Source organism: Limulus polyphemus, unplaced genomic scaffold (assembly GCF_000517525.1).
Source record: "Limulus polyphemus unplaced genomic scaffold, Limulus_polyphemus-2.1.2 Scaffold114, whole genome shotgun sequence".
NCBI lineage: Eukaryota > Metazoa > Arthropoda > Merostomata > Xiphosura > Limulidae > Limulus > Limulus polyphemus.
In genome coordinates this window covers 802,537-823,736 of record NW_013665724.1, presented here as the reverse complement: position 1 = coordinate 823,736, position 21,200 = coordinate 802,537, and the positions used below count along the sequence as shown (strand labels likewise).

The 21,200-nt window shown below is 32.9% G+C and overlaps 1 protein-coding gene across 1 annotated transcript in view; it reads right to left on the bottom strand.

The window, feature by feature from the left end:
- The window catches only part of LOC106471669 (beta-1,4-N-acetylgalactosaminyltransferase bre-4-like), a 34,616-nt gene extending 13,685 nt beyond the window's left edge, over positions 1–20,931 (bottom strand). The window contains exons 1-2 of the mRNA XM_022401139.1: positions 19,967–20,931; positions 3,139–3,371 (exon numbers count right to left, since the gene is read on the bottom strand). Coding sequence (XP_022256847.1) covers positions 3,139–3,371; positions 19,967–20,633 — 900 coding nt within the window. The 5' untranslated portion in view covers positions 20,634–20,931. The remainder of the gene's footprint in view (positions 1–3,138; positions 3,372–19,966) is intronic.
- Between the last annotated feature and the right edge of the window lie 269 nt (positions 20,932–21,200).

Sequence of the window (21,200 nt, the reverse complement as noted above, 5' to 3'; positions counted from 1 at the left end):
GTGGAAGGTGTTAAGATGGTATAGACATGTTTTTTTGCTACAAAGCCCGGTGATTTCTTTGATCAGGGCATTTATAACCTGATTGTAAGATGGAAAAGCATCATCAATAAGAACAGAGACCATTTCATTTAATAAATGTTTTTATATATAAGTTGTTTGGTTTTTTAATCTAAAAAAAGCGACATTAATTTCTTGACAACCTAATACGTATACATCTATGAATATTTAAATAATGTGTTAAGAAGTAACAGCAAATACTACAAGTACAGTCATCTATGTAAAACATGGATTCCAGAATAAACACATCATGATTTTAAAAAATCGATTCTATGTTCTCAACCTGTAGCTATTTGTATATAATAAAATATTCTTATTAAAAAACAAAAACATCATTACATTTATACACTATAAAATCTTAAATCCCAAAACAGTTTTTTTTTATAGATAAGCAAAACAATTAAATTAGAATTACTTATAACGAATACCACGATTAGGGTAGCCAAAGGGTTAGCAATGGTGCTATTGTTTAGCTGACTTCTCTCTGATATATCAGTTCAAATTAGTGGTGACTAAAACACATAACTCTTCTAGACTATCCGAAACAAAAGTCAAACATTACATCACTATAGCGGAAACGAAAACTAAAATATGAGTTGGAAAATATTGTGTATTATCTGTACCTCTGTTAATGTTGTAGAAACATAATTATACCTAAATAAGTTACATAGTAAAGTATCTATGTTAATGAATATCGCTCTTCAAGACGTTTACCTTTAAGCTTTTTGCATTACAATAATAGTGTTCTTTCTTCTATAGTTACCGTTTTTCATTCGTACTATATTTAGTGCTCCCCAAAGTCTCTTATTCCTAACGTCTCCGAAACCTCTTCAACTACCTAGCTTGAATCAACTGCTCTTCAGTGAGTGTTATGTACTTGACTCAAAACAATGGTAGCTATAGTTTTTTTAATTGTGTACCAGTTTGACGTTGAATATTATTTATGATTTTAACAATGATAGTTTTCAAAACTTTCAATGAAGCGAGAGCACGAGAGCAGATATTTATATAAATGAAGTTGAAATATGATATTATGCACTATTTTTATCATACTCAGATATCTGAAAACAGAGGATGTAATCACTTGGAATTCACATTTGAAGCAAATTAACAAAATTAACTCACAGACATTCTCTGAACGACCTCAGACGCTCCAATATTTGATTTAATGTATTCCTATGAACTTGGCCTAGTTTCTTGGTTTATCTTTTTTTTTTAGAAACTAGAGTTAAATACAACAAATATTCATTCAATATGCAGATTCAACATCTAGCTGCTAGTCCTAAAGCACAATCAGTTAATGCTTTTAGACATAAACTAAAAAACAAAAATGATTTCAGTGCTATAGCTACTACATAATTTCACGATCTGAATAACAAATAACCTTAAGGAAGCAATTTTCAAAGATTTGAATAAAACTCCCAACTATTTGTATTTCAAGAAATTAATTGATTAATCTTACACCAAATATTTCTGTACTGACTCAATCTTCATAAACTTATATAAATGTAATTCGGAACAATAAATGATTTCATAGTATGTAGCATATACGAAGGGTTACTGACAAGAAAGCCTGCTTATTAAATAGTTTTAACTTTGTGTAATCCTTGTTATGAGGTGTACACCTTTATATATACCACTAACGTAGGAGTATCTAGAAGAGAGAAATATTTGTTAAAATGTTGCGTGAAAACCCCAATAATACTAGAGAGCTTATCGTAAATATTTGTTACAATTTTATGTCAAAACCCCAACAATACTAGAGAGCTTATCGTAAATATTTGTTACATTTTATGTCAAAACCCCAACAATACTAGAGAGATTATCGTAAATATTTGTTACAATTTTATGTCAAAACCCCAACAATACTAGAGAGCTTATCGTAAATATTTGTTACAATTTTATGTCAAAACCCCAACAATACTAGAGAGCTTATCGTAAATATTTGTTACAATTTATTTCAAAACCCCAATAATACTAGAAAGGTTATCGTAAATATTTGTTACAATTTATTTCAAAACCCCAACAATACTGGAGAGCTTATCGTAAATATTTGTTACAATTTATTTCAAAACCCCAACAATACTAGAGAGCTTATCGTAAATAGTTGTTACAATTTTGTGTCAAAACCTCAACAATACTAGAGAGCTTACCGTAAATATTTGTTACAATTTTATGTCAAAACCTCAACAATACTAGAGAGCTTATCGTAAATATTTGTTACAATTTTGTGTCAAAACCTCAACAATACTAGAGAGCTTATCGTAAATATTTGTTACAATTTTATGTCAAAACCCCAGCAATACTAGAGAGCTTATCGTACTTTTTGGCACTTTTCTGATTTAAAATTTAAAAAATCTACTAAAAATATTTTATAAAAATACTAAATGACTAATATATTATTTAAAATGTTATAGAAGAAAGAGTATGAAAATTAAACACAAATGTTAGAAAGAAACTTAACTTAGTACCATGTATAACTACCAAACACTCACTTGTTCAATAACATGATTTATTTAATCTAGTACTGCTGTAACCTAGTACCATGTATAACTACCAAACACTCACTTGTTCAATAACATGGTTTATTTAATCTAGTAGTGCTGTAACCTAGTAACATGTATAACTACCAAACACTCACTTGTTAAATAACATGATTTATTTAATCTAGTAGTGCTGTAACCTAGTACCATGTATAACTACCAAACACTCACTTGTTCAATAACATGATTTATTTAATCTTAATACTGCTGTAACCTAGTAACATGTATAACTACTAAACACTCACTTGTTCAATAACATGATTTATTTAATCTAATACTGCTGTAACCTAGTACCATGTATAACTACTAAACACTCACTTGTTCAATCAACATGTATGTTTTTATTTATAACTGCCATGATTTAGCGGTATGTACAGTTTCCGAGCACTCACTTGTTCAACAACATGTATGTTTTTATTTATAACTGCCATAATTTAGTGGCATGTACAGTTTCCGAACACTCACTTGTTCAACAACATGTATGTTTTTATTTATAACTGCTATAATTTAGTAGTATGTACAGTTTCCGAGCACTCACTTGTTCAACAACATAAATTGTATAATCTAGTTGCTGTCGTTGAAGAAGAGGGTGTAGATGGTAAAGCAAAATCATCAAATGTTCATGTCTGTCTCGAAAAGGAATGATTATAGCCACACGGTGTCGTGATTTGCAAGAAGCTGGACTCCAAGCACCACCTGGTTGAAGCTGGCTAGCAATCTTAAGAATGTCCTTTTCTGTTGGAACTGTAAGCGTTATATTCATTCTTCCAACTGTGAAAAAAAAACAGACTACAGTTTTTCTATCATTATACACTACATAACATTTTACACAGACAATACTACGACAGAAAATTAAAAATGGAACGATTTCCATGTTTAAAAACTTGTAAAATTCTGTAAACTTGAATTGCTTGTTTTGTTTGTAATTAAGCACAAAGCTACACAATGGGCTATCTGTGTTCTGCCCACCACGAGTATCGAAACCCGGATTCTAGTGTTGTAAGTCAGCAGACATACCGCTGTGCCACTGGGGGGCGTAATTCCTACACTATGTATATCTTTGTGCATTCATGAATATCTTTACAAAAATATATTTCGAAGATACAGTAAAATATAAGAAACAGAAACCAAAGAATGGTATATTTTTTACTTTCTGACCAGACTTGAAACGAATACTAAATATATGCAGCGTCCCCTCCTACGTTACTCGTTCAATCCTATATTATATTGTGCCTTTTGCTGAATAGAGTTGATGTTTAAGTTCAAAACTTATAACATTATTTTAGAAAGAAACAGATAGTAGAAAGCGTGTTACTAGAAATTATTATTATAATACAATTGACAATAACAGTTATTACAAATAGTTATAATACACAATGATTTATATACAAACATTTTACAAACTTACAAGCAATATAAAGTTTTTCTAGTCTGGAACTTCCTTGATACCTTATCGAGGGTTCACGATGATCGAGTTAATTTCGAGTGGACGTAGGTACAATTCGCTTAACAGGGAGCTAGCTAGCCCTGTAGTCTTCACTGTTCATACGACTATTAGAGATTGAGTTGTCTACTGATGAAGTTATATAATATATTCGTGAAAGTACTAATGTCTGATGGGAATACACTGAAGTTAAATGGTTTGTAATGTTCGAACTTTGTAAATGTTCCTGGTTAAATATCTGAAGTTTTCCGATTAATAAGCGCTATAACAATTACAGTTATAGTTTCCGAAGTTTATAGCACACTGACTATAGCAAACTAATAATAGATACTCCTTTTTTTGGCGCGTCGCGTTGGTTATATTTATAGACGTGTAGAGAGCTTCTCGAAAATTCAGTTTACGTAACAATACTAACATGTTACACTAGAGTTTACGTACACACCCATATATTGTTGATTTTTACACTCGAGAATCTTCTACAACTTTAGAGAATAGGCGGGAGTTTCGCAATACATATTTAACAGTATAAGTTATGTACATTTCTAAATATAAATTTAATATAAAGAAACATCGATATTAAAATAAATATATATAACAATAAATCCGTTACACACATTACCTAATTTATCGAACCGGTATGACATAATTTATGCTGACCACAAAACCCAAGTAGGACAAATACACATCTTAATGTTTCGTGCAAAGCAACTGTGTTATCGAACACACTGAAATACGCCTTGTGCTGAGTACACAACAGGAAAGCCGCGTCATCACAAATCTTTTGTTGTACTGCAGAATGCTTATACAGGGTGGGCCAAAAGTAGGGTTACAGTTACTCTATTATTTGTTTCTCCTTCATGCAAATCAAACCCCCATGTTATTTGTACAAGCAAAAATTCCCCAAAAAAGAACTGATATCTATTATATTTTTTGCATGTTTATAGCTTTCACATTTGAATACCTTGAGAGAACGAAAAGAATAATCTTTCGTATAATGCTTTCAGAAATTCAATCTTTTAGAATCACGTAGAATATTCATGAATATTAGAATGATCATGTCTAATATTATCTACTTAAAAAAATTATCCAATAGCGGGTTAAGACATTTAAAGATAAACGTTTCCGTCTGCTTCATTGTTGAATAAACGTAAAGACGTTTAAACACGTTAAGAGAACCTGAGTTCAGCATATCTGTTTACTGTGTCTGTGATCAATTGCCAAAACCACGAAAGAGAATCTTTATAATAAGTTATAACGATGAAGAGTAGATTACTCTGTGTATAAATTTTCTAGGATTCCCCCAATTGAAACAATAGTTGAACAAAGCTGTAAAAGTTATCCTTTCACAGAAAGTGTAAACCTTTAATAAACCGTTACTCGAAAACAGAAACATTTAACGAAGCTCTTAACATCAAATTAAAAAATACCGATAATGTAAGGGAGCTCGTGGTCTATAAAGAAACAACAATATCAGTTTATTTGTGTGGTTACTATTTGGTATGACTACCATGACCTGTTCTTCAGATCTTCTTCCAGAACACAACCGATCTGAAGATAAGTATGTTATTTTAAAACGATTTTGAAGCCAAATTTCACGTTATTGAAGTCATCAAGACTAACTTACTTTTTAACATGGATGATAATTACGTATCGGTTACTTATTGGTACTCCACTCCAAATGAATTGACAGAAAGTCTCTCTCCATGACACCACTGAGACTAACTTATTCTATAGTCCGATTTACATCTTCAAACTTAAGTAACCCCAGCTCCAAATAAACCGGCAAGAAACTTGACATGCATGTCGTCATCTAGATTAACTTACTACTATGTACATACAAATCTACATTCTGTTACGTACAGTTCCTTCGTTTCCAACGTATTTCTGAACAAGAAAGACGCCTGTATTTGAATATTTGTAGGCTCTTTCATTCTAGCTTTGTGACTACCATGACCTGGTGATTTGGGTGCAATCTGCTGGTTTCGGGTTCGAATCCCATCACCGAACACGTTCACTCCTTTAACCATAGGAACGTTATAATGGGACGATAAATCCCAGTCACACTATTCAATTAAAGTAGCTCAAAAGTGGACGGTTGGTGATTTTGACTAGCAATTTTCCCTCTTGTCTATCATTTGTTCTAATCCTTGCAAACTTCTTTCTCAGCTAACTCTCCAAATTCTAGTACTTAAAACTCCTTTATTTGCACTCAAAAATAGCACTGTTAAACTAGTGCAAATAACTCCTTACTCTTAAATGTGTGTTAAAGATGAATAATATCCACTTTCTAGTACTTACAACATTATCATATGAATAAAACAAAAAATTGTAATACTTACAATTCCTTCCCTTATAGCTTACGCCGATGCATGTATAACTTCGAAACTAATGCTTAAAACGCCTTCTTTTCCAACTTACAGTCCAACTCGAATGATAAGTGCGAATTAACAGAATAAAAATGAAATTCCACGCGTGTGACGTCGCGAACAGAAAAATTTCTGAAACCGACAGTCTTGAAGAAATTGTGCTGAAGTGGCTGAAATTTCTTTCCCAGGCTGTATTTATTAATACATGCTCTTTAAAATATCCTAAAACTGTTTGGTGTTATTCGATTACCACCAATTTATGCCAGTTCGTAAGCGACATCTGTCCATGTTTTCATACTGATACCTAAGACTTCTTGGATGCAGCATTAAATAATATATGTTGTAATAGAAGATCATTATTGACTCATAAATTGAACAAGTTTTGTTCCAGTGAGTTTCTTTTTCTTGGGGTTTCTTACATGTTATGTTTGTTCCAGCAGACACACAGTTGGATCGATGGTCTGGATGGAGCATACATATATATATCAGGTTTCTCGAAAACAGCTAAATGCATTTGGATGAAAGGTGGTAAACATTTAGACTATGACCAAACGTAGAAGTGATTATTTTTGGGAGGGTTAAGGTCAAAGATAAAGGTCACATCAGGGTCATGAAAATCCAAAATCAAAAACCATAGATTAATATACTCATACATAAAGATTGGACTCTATAGATATTTCCGAGTTGTTGTTGTTTTTTACCTGTACTCTTTATTTTCCTCAAAACTATTTTTTTACTAAACAGCAACCTAATGCCTCATTATTTCATTGATATATTTGAAACCTTGCAAATATTGGGTGATAAAAGTGTGTTTTGTAAAGAACAACTACAAAAAATAAGCTGATTCTATATCACTAGTTAAAGACAATAGGATGAAAACTGCATTGTTATAAAACAGAAAATGTGGTATTTCTTCTTCATACTGTTGACAAGATATGTTTGTTATACTCTCTCTTTCAAAACACATTCTGCAAATCAACTCAGAAAGATCATCAAACTCTTTGAATGGTGTGCTCATTACAACCCTTCTTACTTAACTAGGATTAATGTAGTAAACAGGCTTAACACAGAAAAGATACTAACGTTCAATTCTTCCTATTAAAAGATTTAACAAAGAACACATGTTAGTGTGTGTGTGTGTATTTTATCCTTCCTAATTATTCGGATTGTTCTACACGTGCAATGTATAACGGTTTATCACATTTTCTTTTCTATTGAAGAATATTTTTTTATTATGTCATAAAACCTTCGATAGCGTTTTGCTTTTACACGTAAGATGATGTGAGCTCCTTTTCACGTCCGAGTTTTTTGAAATCGCTTATCCGACCAATCGATACTGTAAGTTTTATTATGGTTAAGAACCTTCTTGTTAAGCCTACTTCAATAGTCCATTAGAATTAGTATAGATTACAAAAGGCTTTATTACTAAGAGCATTTGATCATCATTCTTTCTTGAGTTTTAATCCTTAGACAACAAACATACTTCTCAAACTTTAGTCTTCGTTAGAATAGTTTCTCTGAATGCCATATAAAAACCTGTTTTCTTTTACTTATCTTCGCACTTAACGTTAAACACGGCGAAAGAAAACAAAATAATGTGTATTTTAGTAACGCTGGAAAATCATTTGTGAAAAGACCCCGTTAAATCTTTTGTCAACCAAACAACCCTTTTTATACGATAAATTAAGAGCTAGTTTCGTACATTAAAAGAGTAACAATGAGCGGGAGGATTAGCTGAGAAAGCTTAAGGGATAACATAGAGAATTTGTAGATTTTTCTTCTTTTTTTCTCACCATCGTGTTATCTATGTTAGTTTTACAGATGAAGAAGTTGAAAAGTACGCAATTATATAGTTTCTTCTGTGTTGAATAAGTGGTTTGTGTATATGTTTGGCTACATCGTCTCAGAGCATATAATACAGAGAGTTTGCTAATCTCTTACTAGTGTTTAATTTAGTAAAATGAATTGCGTGAATAAATTTGAAACTCATGAGCAGAATACATTCCAAATGAACAGAGAACACAAAAAACGTTCTGAAGTATTTTGTTAGAAATGATTGTTCTTGTCCAACATTTTAGCTTCTCTTGAAGAATACTTTTATTATTATTACATTTCATCCAGAACCTCAGTAGGCTTTATCGTAAGTTGTATTAGCCTTAATTGGAAATTAGAAGTCTCCATGTGGTTCTTATAAGATTATTTAACTTATTTATTTTACTTTCCATTGGATCATTTGTGATTCATAAAATAACAATTAAATCCAGAATAATTACCTTTATGAGAACGTGAATTAGGTGGAACATGGTTAGACTATCAGTATAAATATGATTAGCATTAGGTAATTTGATTGAAATTCATGTGTTAGGCCAATCCCAATAGAAATACTACAGCGATATAACCAATTTTCTCTAATTCAATGCTTTGTATATATATATATAAGTAAACAGTTCTAATACTATAAATTATGCATAAATTGTACATAAGCGATCAAAGCACCACTATTTAACAATGATGGAAGTTAGTTTAAAACCAAACCTAAGTTGTATATTATGAGATTCTAATCTAACAAAGGAAATATTTTGTCCGTTGCCAATCCTTGTCGTTATTTATTAGTTCATAAAGGAAACTGTCTGTGGTCATAGCAACTAAAATCTTTGGAGAGTCTCCATCTATCAGATATGATCCACACGCATATATCAAACTAAGTAACTGCTATGGAAGATGAAATTATGGGTTAGGACTTGCGTGCTTTGACCCACAACGTCTCAACTCCTATTGCCTTTCGCTGTCTGTAGTCAGTTGAGGGAATGCAATCACCCCTAATACTTCGACATAAAAAGCTGTTGTTAAAATAACCTTGTAGTAGAAATAAACCGTCTTATATTTCTACATTTGCATGACCTCCAAACTCTACCCTTTAATCAATTGTTACAAAATGATGGTAATTGGAACTATAAACCCTTACCTTAATTATTCGGTAATAATTAATTACACACCCCACCTCCTCCCTTGACAAAACTTATTCAAGTATATTCCGACTAATCTGAGACAAGTCCTGCTACCTGAAGTTGGCCTTTCCGTCCCGATATACTAAACAAATTCCTAAATAATATCTTAAAACTAGCTATTTACAAACTCAGGAAGACCTTGATTAACCAGCGTCTTCTTGATATTTCAAAACGGTATTTATTTCATTTATATAAAAAAATATACTCTTAACATGCTGCAATATTTATAATAACAATGTGTATTTATTGTTTTCCAATCGTTATATCTATGATTTTTAATATATTTGCCAGTAATTAGACGTTAGCTATAAAAGAATTACTGTTATTACAAATAGTCAAATATTCTTAACTGTGAGATGACTATTTTCTTGCGGGTCGCGGGTTCGAATTCCCGTCACACCAAACATGCTCGCCTTTTTAGTCGTGGGGGCGTTAAAAATGTGACGGTCAATACCACTATTCGTTGGTAAAAGGGTAGCCCAAGAGTTGGCGGTGGGTGGTGATAACTAGCTGCCTTCCCTCTAGTCTTACACTGCTAAGTTAGGGACGGCTAGCGCAGATAGCCCTCGGGTAGCTTTGCGCGAATTTTCAAAACAAACAAACAAACAGATTATTCCCTTTACTAGGATATGCCAGACCAAACTAGTTGGGGTAAGTAGACCAAGGATGAGAAAACTAAAATCTCTTCCTTTATCAAAAATGGTCAACTGCATTCTGCCTTCCACGAAAACAATATCTAAATCTAAATAAGGGGCATAAAACTCTATTATATTTTATTGAGTGATGTTCTCTGACATAACGTGTTATTGCAGATGGATCGGTATTACAGAGTCTTGTATGTCTATATGCTCCTGAATTCAAACGTTTGTTGATATTTTTGTTTCTTTAATGTATTGGAGACCTTATTCATTACGGATGTTGTAAATGGGTTTTTTGCCGTAATCTGTAATCGTATTGTGTTGTGGTTTTTTTAAATACTGTTCGGGCTTTATATTTGCATATCATCTGTGTGCTTTGAAAGAAACCTTTGACGTAGGGGAATGAGGCTTATGTGTAATTTTCATCCCCCTTATTCTTGGCGTTGATATATTATATTTCCTTCCTTATCAATTGTTCAGGATACCTAATGTCCAGGAGCGTTGCAGTGACGTGTTCTCCCTCCCACCCATCATTTCCATTCTTTTTAGCATAACGTGGATATTAGGCAGTTTATGACACTTGTCATTATAACGTTATGATCGTTTGATCTGAATCTGTGGATTTTCTAGAAACTCTAGTGATATGTTAGTTATGTGTGTTAGTAACCATCGCGTTTAGAACGGTAGTCTATTTTTTTTTTTTCTAATTCGTAGAGAGGCATGCTTTTTTTCTATTGTTTATTTTTCAATCAACCGCCTTCCCTGAGTTTGAACAACTGAACGGAGAGAAGGCATCCGGTTACCAGCACATTATCACCCACCATCCACTATAAGGGATTGACTGTCATTCTTGAAATGCACCCATAGCTTAAAGTGTATGGAACACATTGTGATATCGCACAGCTCGAATCCAGCTCGCCAGTCCTGAAATCCAGATCTCTACCAAGTTCAGCCCGCGTCCCTACATTTTACCCATTTCCATCTATTTCCTTTTATATATGTTGTCTCATTTATTTCCTTTGGATTTTATATGTGTTGCTTAAAAAAACTATCATTTTCTTACTCGTTCCTCGCTTGCTTAGTGAAAAGCTTTTGTTTGTAGTTAAGCACAAAGCTACACAATGGGCTACCTGTACTCTGCCTACCACGGATGTCAAAACCCGGTTTCTAGTGTTGTAAGTCCGCAGACATACCACTGTGCCACTGGGGGGGGGGGGGGGGGCATACAATGTGACTAGAAAACGTTTAGAAGTATATCATTGTAAATGTTGAGTTCCACCATTGTAATGTGATGACATCAAGTCAAGATGAAACACAGACCATGTAAAAAAAAACAATCTTAAAATTGAATGGCAATCTACCATATACAGATGCACAAATAATTATAAAATCATGTATAGCACAAAGTTAACTTCTAAATAATAAAATCTATGTACCATCCGTTGATGATAACATTTGATAAATACAAGCAATGACATCATCTGAAGGGTTAGTACAGATAAAACACCTTTTTCACACACACACACCCTCATTAAACTTTTGTGGAATAACCCTAACAAAAATTGCATACAAAAATGACTTAACAAAAACTAGATAAAAAGAAAATAAACAATCATGATTAAAGATAATAATATCATTTCTATATTCAGTAAATTTTAAATTGTTATGGGAACCAGCAGAAAACATTAAAGTAAGATTCATCTTCTACCTCATCTTGACTTAAAAAGATTTCATTTGCCCCTAATAAACTCCATATTCATTGCACAAAATGTCCGTGTATGACCCCATCTCGGACATACTCACATTTTTTATATCTTAAAGTTCTATTTACAGTGGCGACTTAGAGTCAAGTTCAAACAGACTATGTAAAAATCAACCATATTACTGATTATCAATGTACTATATCAAGCTCCGCAACAAACTGTATAAAATCATGCATAACACAGATTTACATAACAATTAACCGTATCCTCAGAAATATCTCTTCACGTTAACATTTGTAACCTGTAGACAAGTGGAAGTGCTAACTTCAGACAATACAATGTAGGTGGGAGAGATGTTGAAAGGCACTTTTTCACCCAAACATCCACCCATATTGTTTTTACTGCAAAAACCCTAAACATTATATGTAACACGCATGCAAGTGTAAACAATAACAAGCGAAAGAGAAAAACGAAGAATCGTGACTAGCATACTAATATCCCTTCTGCAAACAATGCATTTAAAACTGGCGTAGAAAGTAGGAAAAAGCACACAAAAAAGAAATAAATCATGATGTTATCACTTCTGACATTGTATTTACCAAAGATACAATAATAATTGTCTTAATGTCGAATGTAAAATTTAGCTATTACTCTCGTATCAAAGTGATAATTATTCCTTGGTAGAAATTTGACAAGTAAATAATAATATTTTGAAACATTTCTCTTGAAACAGCCCTCACCAAGAGCAGATACACGTATAAAAAGTTTTCCTTCATATTTTTCAATTCTAAATTTATAGAACTAAGAACATTAAGATTTCTCTTATCCAAACTAACTTTTCCCTGTTATCTTTTAGTCTCATTATGATGTTTTGTACAAAAGTGAGGCACTTCAACCATTGTTTTAGGCAGGCAAGAGTAAACATATACATATATCCAACTAATTGACATTAGGCTTCAAAGAAAGTGTCACGCTAAAACTCACTAATACTATTCACAACAACACCAAATGCGCGGTTATCCATAGATAGAATTGTTTTGTTTAACAGCTATTCTTAACGAGCTTTCTAAGTTACTCTCTAAGTCCAAACAAAATATTTTCTTTTGTTTCTTCTTAAATAGGATGAGCAATCTAGTGATTGCAGTACAGACATCTGTATCTGAAAGAAATAAAATTGTTATAAGCAAAGTTTTTTTTCACCAACTTTTGCAAAGCAAAAGTCACTTTTACAAAGATATTACGTTAACTAAAATATGATAGGATATAAAAGCTTTATCACATCAAATAAACCATGATAAACAAAGCAATTTTATTTTTAGTTCTCTGGTTTTATTTCAGTACAAAAGTCATTGCGCAAGCTTGACCTAGTTCTATGAATGTGTACTTTTGTCACTAAGCTTAAAATCTAAGACAATGATTCTTAAATGATCCACAGTAAAACTGTATTTTATTGTAACAAAACATTATAATCATCTGCTTTTTTCAATCCAAACGTTTAACTGTCTCACTCCTGAACTGACCTACCAATTTCAATTAGACTTTTATACTACTGAAATTTTATATATATAACCAACACTTTCCCTTTTTGGACCAGAAGCTGTTCCATCACTTTGTTTAAGGAATTAACGTACTTCAACTGTTAATATAGTGCATTATAGCAAAACGAGGTTGAATGTTTATGATATTACTAAAACAAATATCATGAATTAGGCCTATAGGCTATATGCCTAAGACTACAACTGGACACGTAGGCCTATACAGGTAGTAGCAGCACTATTTATAGAATTTAAATAAGATCGGCTCAAATAATCCTACAAACACTTTTCATGGAAATATTGTGAATACATTTTAGCATCTAAAACTATGATTAGCAAAACTTACCAAACATTCAAGCTATTTATGTGATGCATCCAACGATGATACTGTTCAATGATCTGTGTTTTCACGGAATTTGCTTGAAATGGCGCAGAAATTTCATAAGCTGTGCTAACTAAGCATTAGATTTAGGGCGAACGGTTGATAGAAGCCACTTCAGCAATGAAAAACGGTACGAAAAACATGTTGAATTTCTTTGTATATCCTTTGCTTACTCTTTCTCCTTTATCACATACAGTTGGTATTTATTGTACAAGGATACCTACTACTGGCACAGACGGTTGGTTACGTAAAACGTGGCAGGGTACTCAATATGGAAAAGATTTATTAAGTTTGGTATGTTGAACTTTGATAAGAATCGGACAGGTGTGTTTCCAAGGAGCGTGACGTCACACTTTCATAGTCTGATCAGTTTAATCATTAGGCAGAAAAGCGGACAGGTAGTTGACTACACTGATGCTAAGTTTTACTAAGCAAAATAATCAACTTGACTAGATATTTTTTCAGTGTAGTTTATTTCATTCTTTCTTTTCAAATATTTTTCCCTTTGCCTTCTCCTCTACTCTTTCTTTTCTAGTTTTATTTTCTGTCTATCCTTCTCCATTTTTAATACATCTTACCCTAGTTTTCCTTACGTTTTATTTTCTGTCTATCCTTCTCCATTTTTAATACATCTTACCCTAGTTTTCCCCTACTTTTTATTTTCTAGTTTTATTTTCTGTGTCTATCCTTCTCCATTTTTAATACATCTTACCCTAGTTTTCCTTACGTTTTATTTCTAGTTTATTTTCTATGTCTATCCTTCTCCATTTTTAATACATCTTACCCTAGTTTTCCCCTACTTTTTATTTTCTAGTTTTATTTTCTGTGTCTATCCTTCTCCATTTTTAATACATCTTACCCTAGTTTTCCTTACGTTTTATTTTCTAGTTTTATTTTCTATGTCTATCCTTCTCCATTTTTAATATATCTTACCCTAGTTTTCTTACCCTTGTGTTGACTAAAACGTCATTCTGATTATCTAGTTATTTGGTGAACGCACTGATTAATAATCAAATCGATGAATTAAGGGATAATTAAATACTCCACGTAATTAATATTATCTTTATATCAAAGGAACTTTTTCTTTGTTTGAATCTGGCACAAAACCTTCCGAAACAGATATCAACCTATACGGCATTAAAATATCACATAAAGCATGTACAGATGGTTACTTATCATACACGTGGGATTTGTTACGTAAAACGTGACGTGGTACCCAATTTGGAAGATATTTATTAAGTTTGAAATGTTGAGGTTTGATTAATTAATTTTGAAGTTAGAGGATTTTTCCTTGAGAAGAGAAAAGTAACCTGACGATAGCGAGAAACTTCTTTCAAAAACCTGCTCATTGCTTCTAAAATGTCTCCCGGTGGAACAGCGGTAAGTTAACGGACTTATAATGCTAAAATCCGGGGTTCGATTCCCCGCTGTGAACACAGCAGATAACCCAATGTGGTTTTTCTATACTAACAATGCTTCTAAAACTATATGTGACTGAAAGTTTGTGAAAACTTACTACAACAATGTTATCACTATATCCACCATTTCTATATTTTAATTCACGCATCTGCTTGAACAGGGTTTTCATTCTAAATTTTTGCTACTGGGTTTTGTTTGAACAACAGCAGCACAGAGAGTTACAATATCCCGTACTCTGATTACGAAACACTAGTTGTCACTAGTGCAAGTAGAAGTTTGCTGCAAACAAAGAGAGCTTTGACAATCGAGATTTTTTATTGATAAGCTTTAACACTAGAATTTCTGATGAATCATTTTTTTGTTGTTGCTGTTTAGTACAGAGCTCTCGTTATCATATAAAATATCAACGTAATGTATTGATAAAAATACAACAGAAATTACTGATTTTCAACACATGTACATTGTATTTCACTTCTAAGAAGATTTCAAAAGCAAACAGAACAAAAAAGTAAAATTAAAACTCTCGATTGAAGTAGGGACGGACAGACTAAAATAAGTAAGAAGAGATAATAGTTAAAAATATAAAAGAAGAAACAGACAAATTAATAGACAAAAAGCAAATTATAGCTAGTTGTCTGAAAAGGAAATGGTAGAATAGAAAGATGAAAGAAACAGACATATGGGAAAATTCAAAGACAACACAACGACAAAAATAATGAAATGAGAGAATGAAAACCCTTTTTCTTCAGTCGTTACTTTCAGAAATATTTGTTACCTTCGGGTGTATTAAAAATTTCAAAGATATTTAACACTAATGGTGGATAAGTTTCTAAAATTAGATTTTCACGTCGGTATCATTCTGGGGTTAAGCAGAACGGAAAAAAATGGTGTATAACTGATTTGTTTGTTTCATTGAATTTCACACAAAGCTAATTGAAGGCTATCTGTGCTAGCCATCCCTAATTTTGAAGTGGTAGAATAGAGGGAAAGGAGCTCTTCAACACCATCCACCGCCAACTCTTGGGATGTACTTGTAAGACCAAATAGTGGAATTGGACGGTCACGTTTATAACACATCCATGGTCTCAAAGTTCTAAGCGCGTTTTTTTATTTCGGCAGTAACAGAGTGATTAATTACCATTTCGTATTTTAAAAATACCCAGGATTCAGTCAGTACTGATACCTATGATCATCTTCTGTTCGACAAGAACAGTAATCATGTTTTAGTTGACGGTCAAATAGTTAATTTCTATCTAATACTTTCATTATTGTGTACATAAGAAGCTGCATTTTCCACAAATAATGGGTCTTGATAAGAACGAGAGAGAACTTCATATCTAAGTTAAAGTCCATATTTTCGGTTGTTCTGAGTTGGATTTTATTGTTTATTTGTTCTTACGTGTTATTTTTCGATAACTCGATTTCGGTTTGAACAATGAATGACCTAGAAAACTGACTAATATGCAATACACGCACCATGTCTCGGTAACAATGTACTTATTCTTTAGTTTATTTTATCAGTTAACAAGTGAGGGCTTAATACCCAAAATAAAATTACGATAAAATTTGGGAACCGCACACAAAAAGTTTGCATATAGGTTAAAATATGTGTCTTAAAAATCGACATTACACAACAGAAGGCTACTAAATAACAAAAAAACAAACCTGACGTGCAAAAAACTGTACATTTAAAAAAAATCACTAATTTTTAGCGGGAAAGTTGTTCTTCAGGGTTAAAACGAAAACCATTAATAAAATGATATATCTAATTTCTTATCGAAATCACAGTTTCTCTTAATTTTCTTTCAGCTTAATATTTTCGAAGTTATATTATTTATACCAAAAAATAAACAGATTGTTCAAAAATCCTTTCCAAATATTCACTATTTTTTCACGGACTCCGACTTATTATTACACTCCATTCTTTATTGTTTTATCTCTCTAATTATTTAATAATGTTGGATCTTTTAAAGTACAACTACAAGGTACAAAGGAAACACGTTGTTTTATGTCTTTTTATTTATATTTCTTAACGAACAACACATATAAGTGAGGTAAGAACTTGCTTCAAACTTGTTGCTTTAAACTGATTTAATTTAAAGTCTCGCAGGGATATTTCCGACGAAACGGGATCTTAAAATCCTAGTAAAGTGATAGAAAATCTTACTAGCTGGTGTATGTTGAATGATCTTCTGGACTCATATGAGTTAACAAGTAGTAATGAACTAGTACACGATTAATGACTCCTTAAGCTGTGCGAATGGACATTATATCACACGAACTCGTTAAAATAACAGAATCATTTTTTAAGCTAATGAAAATTTTTTTGACAAACTCGTGTGTGGTACTTACTGGTCTCCTGAAGCCATGTGAAGTAATATGTGGTATATGGAAACATTCTGACGGTAATAAGGACTCTAATACAATAATGCAGCAAGCCCTATAGGCAAAAAGATTAAGAAAGACTATTTTTATACTTAGGACAATTTTTTTTTTATTATTCCTGTAAACTCCCAGTGGAGCATAGGGCCGCGACAACACCTCACCAACGGAAAGTTGTTGTTGCAGTTACTTGTAGCAGGTTGGTTTTTACGGGGTGGAGTTGCTAGCACCACGCCCAACCTCCTCCTTTCTCATCCTGGACTTGAGACCAGACAAAGGAGGAGGTTGGCATGTTTGGTGTGACGGGGATTCGAACCCGCGACCCTCAGATTACGAGTCGAGCGCCCTAACCACCTGGCCATGCCGGGCCTACTTAGGACAATTAAAGCCGTCTATATATCAAACTATGACTTCTTAACATATCCACAAAGCAAATTCTCGGAACATTTTTTGGATGCCCACAATTAATAATGAATTATAAATGAACAGTCACTCAGTGAGTACCTGAAAGCTACGAACAGGTGGTGGTATCAGGAGATGGCGTCAAACTAATTCCATCATAATTTCCTGTAGCGCAGCGAAACTGTGATCGTTTAAGTACTAAGTAAACCTTTGTAGGAATAAAATTATCCAGACTAATTGAACAAACGGTAAACATACTATGTGGTAACTACAAGTAAGAAGCATATTAATAATAAACATGTTATACGGATATGTGATTAATTAAATTTGGGACAGACACACCTTCATACTACTGATATGATTTTACTGCAAGCTTTATTTCCCTAAAATATATCAATTTTCACACTTTAAAAATATCTTCTGATGCCAACTTCCTTTTTGTAACAATTCATTGAAAGAATGTAATTTTAAGTAGAATAAGTAGGTGTTTTAGCGAGTAGGTGTTTTAGTAGTTTTCCTAATGTTTTATAGGATTTCATACCAAAACAATGTTCCCGTTAACAAATATATTTTTAATTAAGTTTTGACAAAAGATACAAATAACGTTTTTGATTTTTACGCTACTTACAACGAAACATATGTATTCGATACTTCTGAAAGTAATTGTTAATAGTATTTCATAATTTGAATACTTTTTCGAAAAGCCTTGTATATGAAATATAAGAAAAATATCACTCTTCTGAATAATAATATTTAAGATTTAAATATTTTTTGTAAGTACATTGTTTACTCAAGGTATATTGCAATATAGTAAAGCACGTGTTCATCAGAATCAAAATTTGAGCTTTAAATCTTCTAAGTCTTTAGATTATGTCTTGCTCAATTCACGTATCAAGTTATCGACACTTAATATTTTCCCGCGAATCAGTTAAAAAAATAGAATCCACGCGCGGTTTATAACTATTACGAATGCTGTTGAATTTTTACATTGATATCAACAAAACCACTGCAGCGTGTGATCCTAAGCTTTAGATCGCCATAAGGTGTGTGTGTGTGTGTGTTATTGGACCAGTGTTACCACTCGAATAAACCTGCTGATCTCGCAAAAGAAGAAATAGCCTGTAAATGTCAGATGTGTTGTTTGCGAGTAATAAAATTTCTTACAAAGTTTTTATTCTCAACCTTCCAGCTCTCTGCTCTAGATTCACTGATTGATCGCTGCGGCAGTGTTATAGGTAACTGGACGTTTTTAGGACGTCAATTTGTGATTCGCTGGACCGAAAACAGGCGCCGAAACATGTTCGTTCTTTCGACTGTGAGGACGTTGTAATGTGAATAATGTGACGGTCGATCACACAATGCGTTGGTAAAAGAGTAGTCAAAGAATTAGTGGTAGGTGCTACTGGCCAGTTGCCTTTTCCTCTAACCTGCAGTATAAAACGATAGGGAAGACTATCGATAGCCTCAGTAATTTGATCATAAACCAAATCAAATAAACAAACTGATGATGAATGAATTCGAGGCTCCTCTCTCATCTTATGCACTACTAACATTATATTATCTTAACAACCATGCTTTTATATTCATTCAGTTTCATCTGAATAACTCCAGGAATATTTTTATTAATGTATTTGGCGAACCCTAAGGGTAGAATTTTTTTTAGGGTTTTAAACACTTTAAAGTTGCTTAGCTTTCTTTGAGAAAGGAATGACATTTCTATGTTATATTTTTATACGCCTTGATAAATCGGCTTGCCAAAGTGTTGACATTAAAATATATATATATCTTGATGGAAAGGGATTTCAATGAACTTTCTTGTTGTTGCTCATCTTTCCAGACAGATTACATATTAAAAGTGAGGACTCTTTGGCATTAAAAGACAAACAAAGTCGATAAGACATCGTAACAAAGCCTTATGTATAAAATGTCCATGCATCATAGTTTTTGGATTTACTTCAACCTTACCTGCTTTCAGCTCTCTTCTTAAAGTCATGTACATTTTGACAAGACACTGTAAAGGTTATTTTCAAACTAAAGTTCTTCTGGAAAATACCGGTATGCTAGGCGATTTAAAAAGCATATCTTACCTATATCAGAAGGCACTTCCGAACACAATACTGTGCCATGTTTTGAAAAATTAAAATGCTTCCGAGGTTGGCTATTCTGATAGTTTTTCTTTCGTGAGTGGCCTACCACTTTGTCAGATTTTAAGGAAGCAGCTTGTGTAGACGTTTTATCCATCCACGTTTCGTTTCTGCTCATTCTGATGACATGCTTAACAGAATTATTTTCATTCACTAATCTTTTTACTTTTATTTTTTTTGTCCTTATTCGACTACTTTTGTGAGAGGATATTACGTTCACAATCTGTCGCAACCGAGCCGAATGTTCTATTCCGTCTAGTAACGTATTATTATCGACGGACGGAGCCTTATTATCCAGGGCAGTGGCTGTTCTCAGCGGTTTCTTCAGCTTCTGAAATGTAAGATTGGTCTCTGGCTTATCAACACCAAATTTTTTAATTTGGGGATTAACAACTGTGGAAGGAATTACTAAAACACTCTGCTGTGGTGGTACGTACTGTGAGCGTCTGTACACGTGTATAACTGTAATCTGAAGTAATGTTACAATAATCAGACAAAAGACGAAAAGAATAACTAGAATTGAAGGCATCAGTCGCAACGCACGCTTTATGAATCGTCTCAGAAGCGGCCGCACCTTCGGAACAAATACCCTTTTGAGCTGCATTAACATTACTTTAAATTCTAATATAAAGATTCTCTTATCAAACTCAATTCACGAGTTGATGTAACGTAATAAAGGCACGAAGATATACGTCAAAGAAACGGAAAGAAAATAGCTTCTTGTCTTCCTGTCCACATAACCGTGTAGTTACGATTGGAACTTCTCGAACATTATGGAGCCATATATCGACCAATAGGTTGTCATGGTAACAAACATCCCCCTACGCTTTACATTAAACTGAAGGATGTTGGAACAGCCGTGCAACGCGTGAAAAGCGCGAAGGTCTTCTGAAAATGTCTGGCTACTTTACCGATAAAACGTATCTTAATTCTAATTATATATAACAAACATATGAGTAAAGAATCACGGGACTTTTACAGTGTCCTCTCGTGGGCAAAATTCAAAGTAGAATTTTACATTTGCTTACAATATAAAAAGTGATTATTAAAGAAAACAAACATATTTAAAATAATTATACCTTAAAAACTACTTATTTTAAGGAAACAAAATTTTAGCAAAGGTACTTTCAGATTCACAAATTTTATTCAGAAAAAATGTGGATAAAGTACAGTGGTT